General features: G+C 45.6%; 2 protein-coding genes across 3 annotated transcripts; both read left to right on the top strand.

Moving 5' to 3' along the window:
- The first annotated feature begins 1,563 nt into the window (after positions 1-1,563).
- LOC137789623 (growth/differentiation factor 10) lies at positions 1,564-5,783 on the top strand. Its single transcript, XM_068583347.1, has 3 exons — positions 1,564-1,985; positions 3,292-4,208; positions 4,316-5,783. Exons 1-3 carry the CDS (start codon positions 1,697-1,699, stop codon positions 4,505-4,507), a joined length of 1,398 nt encoding a protein of 465 aa, XP_068439448.1. The 5' UTR covers positions 1,564-1,696; the 3' UTR covers positions 4,508-5,783.
- Positions 5,784-8,415: 2,632 nt separating this feature from the next.
- Positions 8,416-11,496, top strand: gdf2 (growth differentiation factor 2). Of its 2 annotated transcripts, XM_068583784.1 has the most exons (3): positions 8,416-8,514; positions 8,588-8,909; positions 10,577-11,496. In XM_068583784.1, exons 1-3 carry the CDS (start codon positions 8,416-8,418, stop codon positions 11,494-11,496), a joined length of 1,341 nt encoding a protein of 446 aa, XP_068439885.1. The 2 variants fall into 2 exon arrangements, with proteins under 2 accessions (XP_068439885.1, XP_068439886.1); XM_068583785.1 differs by lacking the exon at positions 8,416-8,514 and having other exon boundaries at positions 8,558-8,909.
- The last annotated feature ends 287 nt before the right edge of the window (positions 11,497-11,783 follow it).

Genomic DNA, 11,783 nt, shown 5'->3' with positions numbered 1-11,783 from the left:
CCGTAAAAGTCAGGTTACAAGCCGTTACTACTTTTGGTGGGTGTTCCCGCTAGCTCCCTGCTGTAGACAGCTAGCGCTACTGCTAGTTCCCCAACAACCACCGAAGGTAGCGGGTCCAGGCCCGGCCCGACTCGGGCAGAGGGGACGCGGGCAGTAGCAGCAGCTTGGAACTAGCAGCAGTGCTAGCTTGCTACAGCAGGGACACCCACCGACGGTAGTAACAACATTGAACCTGACTTTTACGGTAATTCATTTTCAAACAACCTTTAGTAATGTACAGAACGTTGCATTTTGAGATAAGTGAGCATGGCTTACGTTCAGGAATTAGCTGATCTGACGCCAGCTTTGGCTAACTTTCGGAAGCTAAAGCTATCAGGCTATGATGAGGAAAAGAGCATGGTCCTGCTAAAAGAAACAAAATGTCGCTGGCAAATTGGATGTGAACTGTGGTCTCTGACATCAAAGTCATGACCTTTTGTGCCCCCGACCATCTTCCCTGACCTCCCTCCTCCTGAGAGGTTTTGTGGCGCTATAACAACGTCAGGCCACTTGCAGGGCCTCGCATCCCACGGGGCCGGTTGGACATCCGGCCTTGGCCAGCGTCGCCTCGGCCTCTGAGAGAGAGGAGTCATTATCCGCATGACCAACAAGGTCGCTGCCTGAGAGGAAAGCAGGAGCATCGGTCGTTTTAAGTGTTTGACCAAATGATTGACGCCATTGTTCGTGCTGGTGCGGACGGCCTGAAACACCATCAAAAGAAGACTCACAGCCCCATTACAACCAATTAGGCGAGCCCACGCTGAGTGATAGCACAGTACGATCGCTGCTCGGGTGGAGACAGATGCTATCTGGCTCTTTTTGTTGAAGCGGTGCAAACCTCCCAGCAGAGTCCTTAATATCCGATGTAAGACGCAGCGGTGTCAAAGGGTCCCTTGTGATCCTCCCCCTCAGGACCCGCAGGTATTTTAATAGCTGTCTGACCCGTGGTGGCTCTTTAGCCTGCTGCCATCCCTCTCACAGGGAAACTATTGTGTTGGGGAAGAAACACGGAAAGCAGAGGAGGTCCTAACAAGATGCTCACTCAATATATCAAGTCAAAAATAACTGTGGTATAAGTTATTGTTTTGAACCCCTAAAAAAGGTGATATGACTCTGGGACAGCGTGTGTGTGTGTGTGTGTGTGTGTGTGTGTGTGTGTGTGTGTGTGTGTGTGTGTGTGTGTGTGTGTGTGTGTGTGTGTGTCTTAATGTTGATCACTTGATGTTGACCTCTGCAGCTTTAAACCCTCTGACAGGAGGATCGTTGGACCTTCACCTCAGTGGGTGCTGCATATTCCCAGCATTGGTGTATTATTATTATTATTATTATTCTCGTGGGAATCTGCTCGGTTCTTGACTTTGCTGCTCATCACAACTCGTCAGCAGCTCACCTAAAAGGCTGCGTGTCTCTCGTTGGCTGTGCGCTGCGAGGCGTCACCATCTGACATCCAGCAGCAGAGCTCCGTGCGTGCGTCCTCCCCCCGGTCTCCTCCCATTGTGGAAACAGCTGTAGACCGTGAACCGCGGAGTGCGGGTCCGACACGGATTACCTGGATACCGGCTGGGAAGCCTGGGTGGGCATCAAGCAGCGAGAGACGGAGGGGCAGCGCTCCTTTTTGCTTTGAATTACGTTCCTCCGCTTTTCTTTTTTTTTTTGAATGGGATCACTTGTGAGAGCATCAACCATGGCGAGCTGGCTTCTTCACACTCTGCATGTGTTACTGGTTCTGGAGTCGAGCTGGGCTGAAATGCGGTCCGAGGATCTCGGTGGAGCCGCGCGTAAAGGCGCGGAGGTCTCCGCGGCCGTGGAGCAGCGCGTCTTTGCGCACGACGGCGCGAGCCGGGACATGGTCTCCATCAACATGTTCAAAGTGTACGAGAAGTACAGCAAAGAGCCGCAGAGCCAGAAGGACGGGAACACCGTGAGGAGCTTTAAGGCCGTCCCGAGTGAGTGACCACGAGCCTCTAACCAGATCCACGTTGCTTCAGGAGAGATAATACAACAACTGCTCGTTAGTACGTCTGATGTCCATAGTGTGTCGAAATAGATAGATTTATATTTGAATTGTTACTCTCTGCTTGATTACCATTCATCAGATAGCTTTAGGTTACTGGTAATATTATGGGCCAACACATTTTGTTAAAAAGTTTAAATTAGGTTTTTCTTCTTCTTCTGAATGGTGAATTGAAGCTTGTTTATGTGTCACTCAGATCATAACCTGATTATTATAAGACATCACAGATTTTAGAAAATAGACAAAATGTTTATTGTAGCACTTTAGAATAAGGTGAACGAGCATTTAAGTTTTATTTACAAAATCATTTTCCAATTTCTAACCGCGTTATGCTGCTTTACGTCCAATCAAATGTTTGCTTCTCCACTTTTATTTTTGTCATTTGTGTTGCACATTCAATTACAACTGTTATAGAAACTAAAAAGACCGAATCAGACTGAAAGTGTGCATACACAATTATAACAGTCTAATGTCGTGAACAAAAGGATCCTTGAACAAAGAAATTCTGATCTTAATAACATCATCAGTGCAGCTCCTTAAACGCAGGTGTTTCAATAACAGCTGCTCCCGCTTCCCTTCCAGCTAAAACATCTCCACCTCGATGCTCCGTTGGTGTCATGATTTAGTGATCCGGAGGACTTTTAAGTCTCTTACTTCTCCGGTAGCTGCAACAGCCATAGGTGTTAGACAAGAGCCCATTATCACGCCCAGACACCGGCTGCACAGCAAAGCGCCTCAGAGGAGCTCTTTCGGCTATAAGCATTTCCATATGCCTGCGATGGGCCTACTGGACCCATCCAATGTTTGTCTTTCAGGCTGCGGTGGAAGTGCGGGAGACAGGGGTGAACTTCCAGAGCGTAGCCGTCCAGGCGGAGGCTTTTGTTCCTGCGTGAGGCGGGCACTTAAGCGTGCCGCGCTTAATATTTTCCATGCGGCCGCTTATTTCAGTCAGATGTGTTGAGCAACATTTCGCAGAAAACGTATTGGACGTTGTTATTCGTGTCAGTCAAATGTGCCAGAATGATATGATAGAGGAGGGGGTGCAAAGCAGCGAGCAGAGCGAGATCCTCCTTCAGGTCGGCAGCATATTGACAAAACATCCTTTTGAAAGCCCATAGATTTTTTTTTAAAAAGCATGAAAGACCGGAGTAAAATAAGAGTTGTCTTCCTTGAACGTTTTTTAAATTGAAGAGCTTGTTTTCCTCATCCGTCTTCCAATTCCTTTTCAAACCCTCCAGGAGTCGTGGATGGCAAAGACGTGTTCCAGTTCAACCTGTCCACCATCCAAGAATCGGAGCTCATACTCCTCGCCTCTTTTCATTTCCTCTACAAGCGGCCCCGCCACCACCAGCGACCGTGGCGTTTCCGAAGGCCTCGCCACCCGTCCGGCGGCCTCCAGCATCCCTATCCCCCCACCCCGCAGCTCCTCTTCCACGGATCCCCTTCCACAAACTCAGCTTTTACGACCCCGCTGGGGAACATAACTCTGGCTCCTTTCAAGAAAGGCTCTTGGCAAACAAGGGATGTAACGGCCGTGCTGAATCACGCCAGGGACGTCAAACAGCTCGCGGTCACGGTGGAGTTTGAAATGGGCCCCGGGGCCGCTCGGGGACAGCAGCGGAGCCCTCACGGCCAAGAGCGCCTCTCTCCGGCCAACCTGCCGTACATCCTGGTATACGCCGACGATCGAGCCATCGACGAGCCGAACAGCGTGGCCACGTCGCTCCAGAGGTACGGGCCCTTCCCGGCGGCGGAGGACGCGGCCACCTCCGCATCGGCCTCGGCCTCCCGGATCCGGAGGGAGCTCCACCTCCACATGCAAGCCAACGACATCCCAGAGGCCCAGTACAACACCTTGAAGAACCACGAGCTGTGGCAGAACACGTACTTCCCGGCGAAAGCCAAAGCGGCGGTGAAGCCGGGGAGGAAGCAGGGTCCGGAGAGCGCCGAGGGCCTGGGAAAGCCCCAGGTGCTGAGCTTCGACGAGAGGACGATGAAGAAGGCCAGGAGGAGGCAGTGGAGCGAGCCCCGGGTGTGCTCCAGGCGCTACCTCAGGGTGGACTTCGCGGACATCGGCTGGAGCGAGTGGGTTTTGGCGCCAAAGTCGTTTGACGCCTACTACTGCGCAGGCGCCTGCGGATTCCCCATCCCCAAGGTCAGGCTTCCTCTTCTAGCAACATTGTAATCTGTTCAGGCAACACATTTGTCTCCGTATGCCTTTATCTTTACTGTTACGTCATAATTCCCTTTCCTCCCACCCAGGTGGTGCGTCCTTCCAATCACGCCACCATCCAGAGCATCGTCAGAGCGGTGGGAATCGTCCCCGGCGTCCCCGAGCCGTGCTGCGTTCCGGAAAAGATGAGTCCCCTCGGCGTCCTTTTCCTGGACACAAACAGGAATATGGCGCTAAAGGTTTACCCCGGCATGTCTGTGGATACCTGCGCCTGTCGGTAGGGGCCGGCGGCGCCGTGACGTCCGATCGAGGCAGATGTGAGAGGGCGTACGCGGAGGGCGTGTACCAGGAGGGCATTTCCACATCCGAGAGGACCGCAGTGATGAGGAGGAACTCGTGAGTCTCCGTTTGAGAACTCTGTTGTGACGCTCGGACTAGCCTCTGTCGCGATGCGGCGTTGACTCAATAGTTTCCATCGATGTGTTTTTCTCCACCCAGGCCGCCGTCAATTTTCTTTCTCCCTTCATCCAAAAGCAGTTTAAAGAAGTGCACTTAATAGAAACCTGTGTATGTAATAATGTCTAATGTATTGACCGTCTGGATGTTGAATTGAAGTATTAAAAAAAAGTAGTTCATCATCTCTGTTGATCCCTCATAAACTACACCTTCAGTCTATTTCAGCACACTTACACTTTCATAAAGTGATGTTAGACGAGATGAGACCGGATTTTCTTTGGACTCGGCCTGGTTTTGGAAATGCTTCCAACTGGAATAAGCTCAACGTCTGGCTCTCAAAACCTCCAGAAACCTCGAGACATCCTCTGCTGCTCGCCCCTGTCGTGAGGAGTGAACTGAAATCTGGACACACTGATGAGCTGCACACTGACCCTCAGACTCAGGAGGGTCTGCTGCATGGCAGCACCTCCACATCCCACCAAATGAATCATGTAAATACTGTAGTTACTAATGCTGACTAAAGGGTACTTCTTCTTGAGTGATATCACATTGTTGCCATTTGAAAACCTCCCATATATTAGCAAGTTGTTTACGCATGAGAGGTAATATCTTCCTTTGACCTGTATTTCAATAACCAGTTGTTTATCTTGGATATGATGAGTGTGTTTGGACACCGACTGAGATGTAGTGTCGCTGGCTTCTGCTTCGCTTCAGCAGAGAGGAAGAGCGGTGCGATGCTGCCACCTGCTGGGCGCTTTGTGGGAACGTTAAAGAGACTAAAGAGCGTTTTAGTACGTCCTGTGGCTACTCAGTTATTTACCTTTGATACATCGAAAGTATTTATCAAAGATGAAACCTAGCCTACAGTTTGTAATGATAGTAGATTTATATAGTAAGTAAAAAGGGATAAATGTATCCGACCTTATACCTGTAGGGATCAAAGTGTATTTGAATAGTCGTGTGATGTAGGCTTTGACACGTCGGAGACATGATGTGTGCGCGGGAAGGAAATAAACTGAATTGTACATAAAACGTATATAAATCACAGACTTTGTGTACATTGGACATATACCTTGCTACCATATACATTACACACACACACACACACACACACACACACATGCATTCATATATACATGTATGGTTAAAATGACAGGTATAGGTCTGTGAAAGTGGCGTGATAGTGTTGATGTATTCTTCATATTGTTTAATGTATTGTTTAATGTCCAGTTTTTCTAACTATGTTAAATGGGTGATGATAGTTGAAGATGCACTTCTACTCTTTTGGTTCACACTCCCTGCTCTCATCAGCGCTGTTTCCCGCCAGAGCAGGCAGGTTTCAGATGTAAAAAAAAAACTGAAAAACCCCCTTTAGTTAACCAGACAATTTGATTGGGTTGAAGAAGAGCAAAAGCAGAGCTGGAGGCAGAGTGATGCACGTTGAACTTAGTTCTGTCAGATTGTCAGCTGGCTGTGGAAATAATCAACTATTTGCTGCCAGTTTGACAAACCGATTTCACACGGTGATAATAAGTCAAAGTTGTGTTCACAGTTTGGTTCTCGGCCCCGAGAAGCTAAGAAAAAAAATAATGCTGCTTGAAAGAGCTGTTAAACAATATAATAGTAATTGGAGAGTTTAAATGTTAAATGATGTTCTCTCTGTTGTTTCAAAGCTTTTTTTCACCCTGATAAAGAAATTCTGGATGAAATCCTGTAATTCTTCTGAATTTCTTGACTTGGAAACATCTGAGCTGACTGTTGGCATCAGACATTAGCCATTGCAAGCCTCATCTATATCAGCCATTAAAGACCGCCGTCTATCTGCCAGGCCCTGCCTAGTGCAATTAAAGAACAGTTTTTTACAGCAAATTTCTCAACCCAGTAAAGTTTCACAACACACACTTCTCCGTCCAGTTTTCCCTGCTGTGTTTGTTTTCCCCCTGCATGCCTACATTACTCTCTGTGTCCACGCCAGCAGGTCTTGCCCTCGCCTCTCATCACTGATTGACTCCATAGAGGCGACCTCTCAGATGCTTGACTGAGCCATAATGAAAGCAATTTTCAGAAACCCGGCATGAACCGAGTCCTGAGTGACTGCATTGCTGAAAGACAGAAATTCCAAGAAAGGCCGGACTCAGGCCAACGTCCCCCGACACGTTGGCTTGTGGTTCCGGTTGAACGCCCCTCCAGAGTCCGTCATCCGTCTGAGACACGCAGGACGCAGTGCTGAACGCCACCATGCTCACGTCTTCATTTCATTTGCACATTTCCCCGTTTGTTCTTTCTGACGGCTGGTTGTTCTCGGATGAGAAGAATCCTGAAGTGTGAAGGAAACGCTTGGAATAAACAGAAGAAAAAGTAGTTAGTCATTGCAACAATGGATGGACAGAACACTAAAAGAGACACACTGACATAAACGTGAACCACACACTGGTGGAAACTACACCTGCTAAGCGTCACATAGAGCACACAAAACATCATTCAGAGTTTGTAATAGTTGTACTTTTTCAGCTTGTCACCAGTGGCTCACTGTGTTGATGTTACTTGGATCGGAGTTTCCTGGATTATACACTTCTTTACCAGTAGAGAACCAGCAGATCCATGGAGAAATATGTCCGGGGAGAGATGTAGTTTTCTACACAAAAGACACTAAACAAACTTGCAACAAACAGTGACTTTCTTTAGGTGTTTTGTAATTATCTGTTAAATGAACGAGCATCACATGTGGCCTCTCAATTACAGTGAAAACTATTGTGCAGTTAAATTCCATGACCATATTGTGTTATTTTAATTATATCATATTTCATTAATGCTACTTGTTGCATTTGTGACTGCACCTTGTCTCTGTTCAGAAGATGAATTTCCTTGCACATTTTCATCACTATTTGTGTCAGTGAAATATAATATATGCTTGTATATATATATATATATATATATATATATATATATATATATATATATATATATATATATATATATATATATATATATATATATATATATATACAATATATAATATAATATATACATGTATATATTATACATGTATGTATATATATACATATATATACACAATATAATATATATATATACATGCTTGCTTGCATGTATATATATATATATATATATATATATATATATATATATATATATATATATATATACTTATTTCTTACTTATGTATATATCTGTTACCCCTGTTCCTGTTATTATTTATTTTATTTTATTTTATCATCTGTGTGTTTAGCTTAGCTTATGGCATTGGGATGCTGCTAGTATGACAAAAAAAATTCTCCTTGAGATTAATAAAGTACTTTTCATTCATTATATTCCTTATCAGTACCTTTAAAGGTACATTTTGTAATCTGGAACCTGTGCGTGTCGAGCCATGCACGGTGACTGAATTTAAATGACACTAACTTGTAAAAAAAAAATTGGACAATGGCTGTGGTGAAGAACGCAGTGTGCGGTTCCTTGTGAGTGTTTTGTTTCCACTGGCCTCAACACTGTCACCCTCAAGCTGGGAAAAGGCATTTTATGGAAATGTCTGCTTGTCAGTAACCTCACAGTATCCAGCGCCTCCCTCATTATCGCCGTCAAGTGTTTACAGTGTCTTCATTAGCAGCCAGCCCTCTAGTGATAACAAAGCTTAAAAGAAGGCATCAATGGCAGTGATAAGCTTGGCCAAGCTACTATTTTGGTTGACACAATTCCCCCTGTTTACTCTGGGAGCATGGGAGCGGACATCAGGACTGTGGTCCTTGCATTGGGGATCTCCATTTTCCGACCTTGCCGACGCAAAGTCTGTTTTTTAGTCCGGGCCGAAGGTAAAGTTTGTGCCAGCTCAGGGGCTTAGAAAAGGAGCCATTTTCAAAATGCAGAGCTCCAAACCCTTCCTGTTCCAGGTGTGTTTGGGTCTGGTGGTTTCTATTGGATCCTGCACCTGTAAACCTCTCAACAATGACATCCAGAGCGAGGACCCAGAGGGACTCTACTCCCAGCTGTCAGAGGAGGACCTTCTGGAGAAGAAAGACGCCGACTCCAGGATGGAGAACCTCTTGGGAACAATGAAGGAGGGATTTCTGAGGAAACTCAACCTGTCGGACGTTCCTCAGGAAAATAGCAAGATCTGCCCTCCTCAATTCATGATGGAGCTCTACAACAAGTACGCCTCGGACAGCTCAGCAAACCCTCAGTCTGATGTCATTCGAAGCTTCACAGTCCAAGGTACATGAACACAGTTTAACTCGTCATGCAAGAAAAGACGACGTGCAAGTCAATATGGGAGTCACTTCCTGTTAATAAAAATAACTCTTATTCTAGGGTTTTTTTTTTCCCTTAGTAATCTCAATAGTCACAGAGTTTAATATTGGGAAATCTCTACATGCCCAGTGTATATTTTGTTTTTTTAATTTATATAATTTCTCTGCAAAAAAAAATATTTATGTGTAATATTGTTCAATTAGGGATTTTTTGTGGGGATTTTACAGTATTTTAAACTCTAAAACCAAAGGTTTGGGCCTGTGACCCATTTAAAAGGAATCAATGTTGACTTGCAAACCATAATAACTGAGATCAAAAGTGATGTAAAAACTATTTAGCAAAGCAGAATTAAGCATTTTCAGGTTCCTTAAGTTCTTAAATATCCTTGTGGGGGTCCAAAATCCTAGGTTGGGCACTGCTGCTTACAGGTGTCCCAGAACATGTTTGCATTGTATACATGAATATATTCTACCTGAATAGCTTCATTACTGCTTTAAAAGACTGATATGTTGAATGGCCATAATTCTATGAAACATAATTGCACTCTTATCTTTATTTTGTCAGAGATCTGTAGCCTGTGAACATTGAACATGTTAGTGTTGGTCGTCATTCATTAGCAAATTCAGATCTGTCAACATTAAACATTTAGGATTGTGTTATTTCATTTGTATTTCACTCTGAAATTAGAAACTAGCAAGCTAGGCTAACTACAAGAAAGTGAAAGCTAGTTACCTCAGATTGCGAAATGTAGCACAAATTCATTTTATTTTAACACCTTATGAGTCATTTGCAGCTCCTGCACCCAGTGTCGTGTTCGTCCTGCCTCATATGAGGACACTTCTAACACAGCCTCTCCTTTTTTTGTGTTTGTGAAAACTGAGATATTCCTGTGAGTCTTTTGTACGTTACTCTCTTAGACTGTAAATAAGAAGCGGACGTAGTCGTTGTGACATAAACCATTGGTTTGTGGACTGCGGTTTTGAAGCCTGGAGTTAGACGTTTTGGTCGTCGTCATCTTCGATTTTTCCTCCCAGTAAATGGAAGTGACCACTTTGGCAGCAGAGGAGTGACATGTACGGCTCAAACACAAGGTAGCATCACTCTAAAGCCTACTCTGTTTTATGGTCAATTTTATTCCACATCGGACTATAATTTAACAAATAAACAACATGCTGTATTGAAGACTTGAAGCTAGAAATTGAGACCATAAACTCATGTTTACAATTTTTACTGAGGGAATAAATCAAGTGACCTATAGACTTCACACTTCTGTACAATCAGACCTTTTTGAAACCAGAGGAGTCGCCTTCTGATATTTAGTAGAAAGAAGGTTTTTTTAGTTGAAGACACTTCGTATTCAAGTCACGCAGTAACGTACACAGTGTTTAAATCCCTTTGTATGTACACAGCGTTTAAATCACAGATGGGACAAACAGCACAAAGTAACCGCTAATCGCTGCAACTGCAGTGATATCAACGTATTTATTTTAAATTGCATTTTTCGTACACAAACCAAAACAAACCCCAATGATACACGTGTAAAATGATTTGAATATCAGTCCGACAGGCAGTGCAGCTCTCGGCGGCTGTCTCACATAAACAGCTCTAACCTCTTGGTTTCCATCCAACAGAGATCCCTCTCTCTGCAACCGATGGGAGGAAGTCAAAGCACAGGCTGCAGTTCAACGTCAGCATCCCCAACCACGAAAAGATCACTACAGCCGAACTGCAGCTCTTCTTCTTCCCACAAGCCAGAGCAAGGGTCCGCTCCCACAACTTCAAGGCCACCATCAAAGTCTATGAAGTAGATTACAACGATGTCACATCCAGCACCCAGCTGCTGTTCGGCAAAGAGGTGACAGGCTTGGAGAGCACGTGGGAGACGTTTGATGTGACCACAACTATTCAGAGCGGGATCAAGTCGGGCCGTGGCGCAACAGTTTTTGATGTTGTGGTGGATAGGAAGAATTGTGGGGCCTCTGAAGGCGGAGAAGAAGGCGCGGGCTGTTTGAATATGAGCGTGTCCGTTGGAGATAACACTTCAGCGGCTCTGATAGTCTTCTCAGATGACCTGGGTAGCAGGAGGAGGGAAACGAGGAAGGAATTACGAGAAATGATCCTCCACGAAGAGGAAACCATCTTACACTCGGGCGCCGACTGGAACGGAGGAGACCAGCTTCCAAACGAGATCCCGGGTGTTCAACACCCACGGAGACAGAAAAGAAAGGCAGAGACGGAATACTGTCAGCGGACTTCCCTCAAGGTCAACTTTCGGGACATCGGCTGGGACAGCTGGATCGTGGCGCCTCCAGAATACGACGCCTTTGAATGCCGCGGCCTGTGTTACCACCCGCTGACGGACGACATGACCCCTTCAAAACACGCCCTCATCCAGACGCTGATGAACATCAGGAACCCCAAGAAGGCCAACATGGCGTGCTGCGTCCCCATCAAACTGGACCCCATCACAGTCATGTATCAGGAGAACGGACGCCTCACCATAAGATACCTTTATGAGGAGATGAAGGTGGCAGAGTGTGGCTGCAGGTAGTGAGAGATAATTGGTCTGCTCTGGTGGTAGCACAGGTGATCATCATGGTTCAGATGCTGCATTTCATTCAAGTCAGTCTGATCCTCATGCCCTCCATAGGCCCAGAAGAAGTAAAGTACCACAGGTCTAAAAAGAAGATGAGATAGAACTTCATATATCTCAATTTTGCAGCAGTTGCAGTACAAAAAATGAGTGCATGGAACATGGATGCCTCCTACCGATCTGTGTTCTTGATATAGATAGGTAGTAGATTAAGTATATTCCTCCCCATGCAACCGTGTATGTTA

Source organism: Clinocottus analis, unplaced genomic scaffold (genome assembly GCF_023055335.1).
Source record: "Clinocottus analis isolate CAN_PGR_092001 unplaced genomic scaffold, fCliAna1.0.p SCAF_19, whole genome shotgun sequence".
NCBI lineage: Eukaryota > Metazoa > Chordata > Actinopteri > Perciformes > Cottidae > Clinocottus > Clinocottus analis.
Note: the sequence above shows the minus strand (reverse complement) of the source record. Positions and strands in the feature narration are given on the sequence as shown.

What these genes read in the sequence shown, in the direction of transcription:
- LOC137789623 (XM_068583347.1), top strand. Translation starts at nt 1,697, where the DNA reads ATGGGATCACTTGTGAGAGCATCAACCATGGCGAGCTGGCTTCTTCAC. An exon ending in GAGCTTTAAGGCCGTCCCGA is followed by an intron (nt 1,986 to 3,291) that starts GTGAGTGACCAC and finishes CAAACCCTCCAG; the next exon opens with GAGTCGTGGATGGCAAAGAC. An exon ending in GCGGATTCCCCATCCCCAAG is followed by an intron (nt 4,209 to 4,315) that starts GTCAGGCTTCCT and finishes CCTCCCACCCAG; the next exon opens with GTGGTGCGTCCTTCCAATCA.
- gdf2 (XM_068583784.1), top strand. Translation starts at nt 8,416, where the DNA reads ATGGGAGCGGACATCAGGACTGTGGTCCTTGCATTGGGGATCTCCATT. An exon ending in TAGTCCGGGCCGAAGGTAAA is followed by an intron (nt 8,515 to 8,587) that starts GTTTGTGCCAGC and finishes TTCCTGTTCCAG; the next exon opens with GTGTGTTTGGGTCTGGTGGT. An exon ending in TCGAAGCTTCACAGTCCAAG is followed by an intron (nt 8,910 to 10,576) that starts GTACATGAACAC and finishes TCCATCCAACAG; the next exon opens with AGATCCCTCTCTCTGCAACC.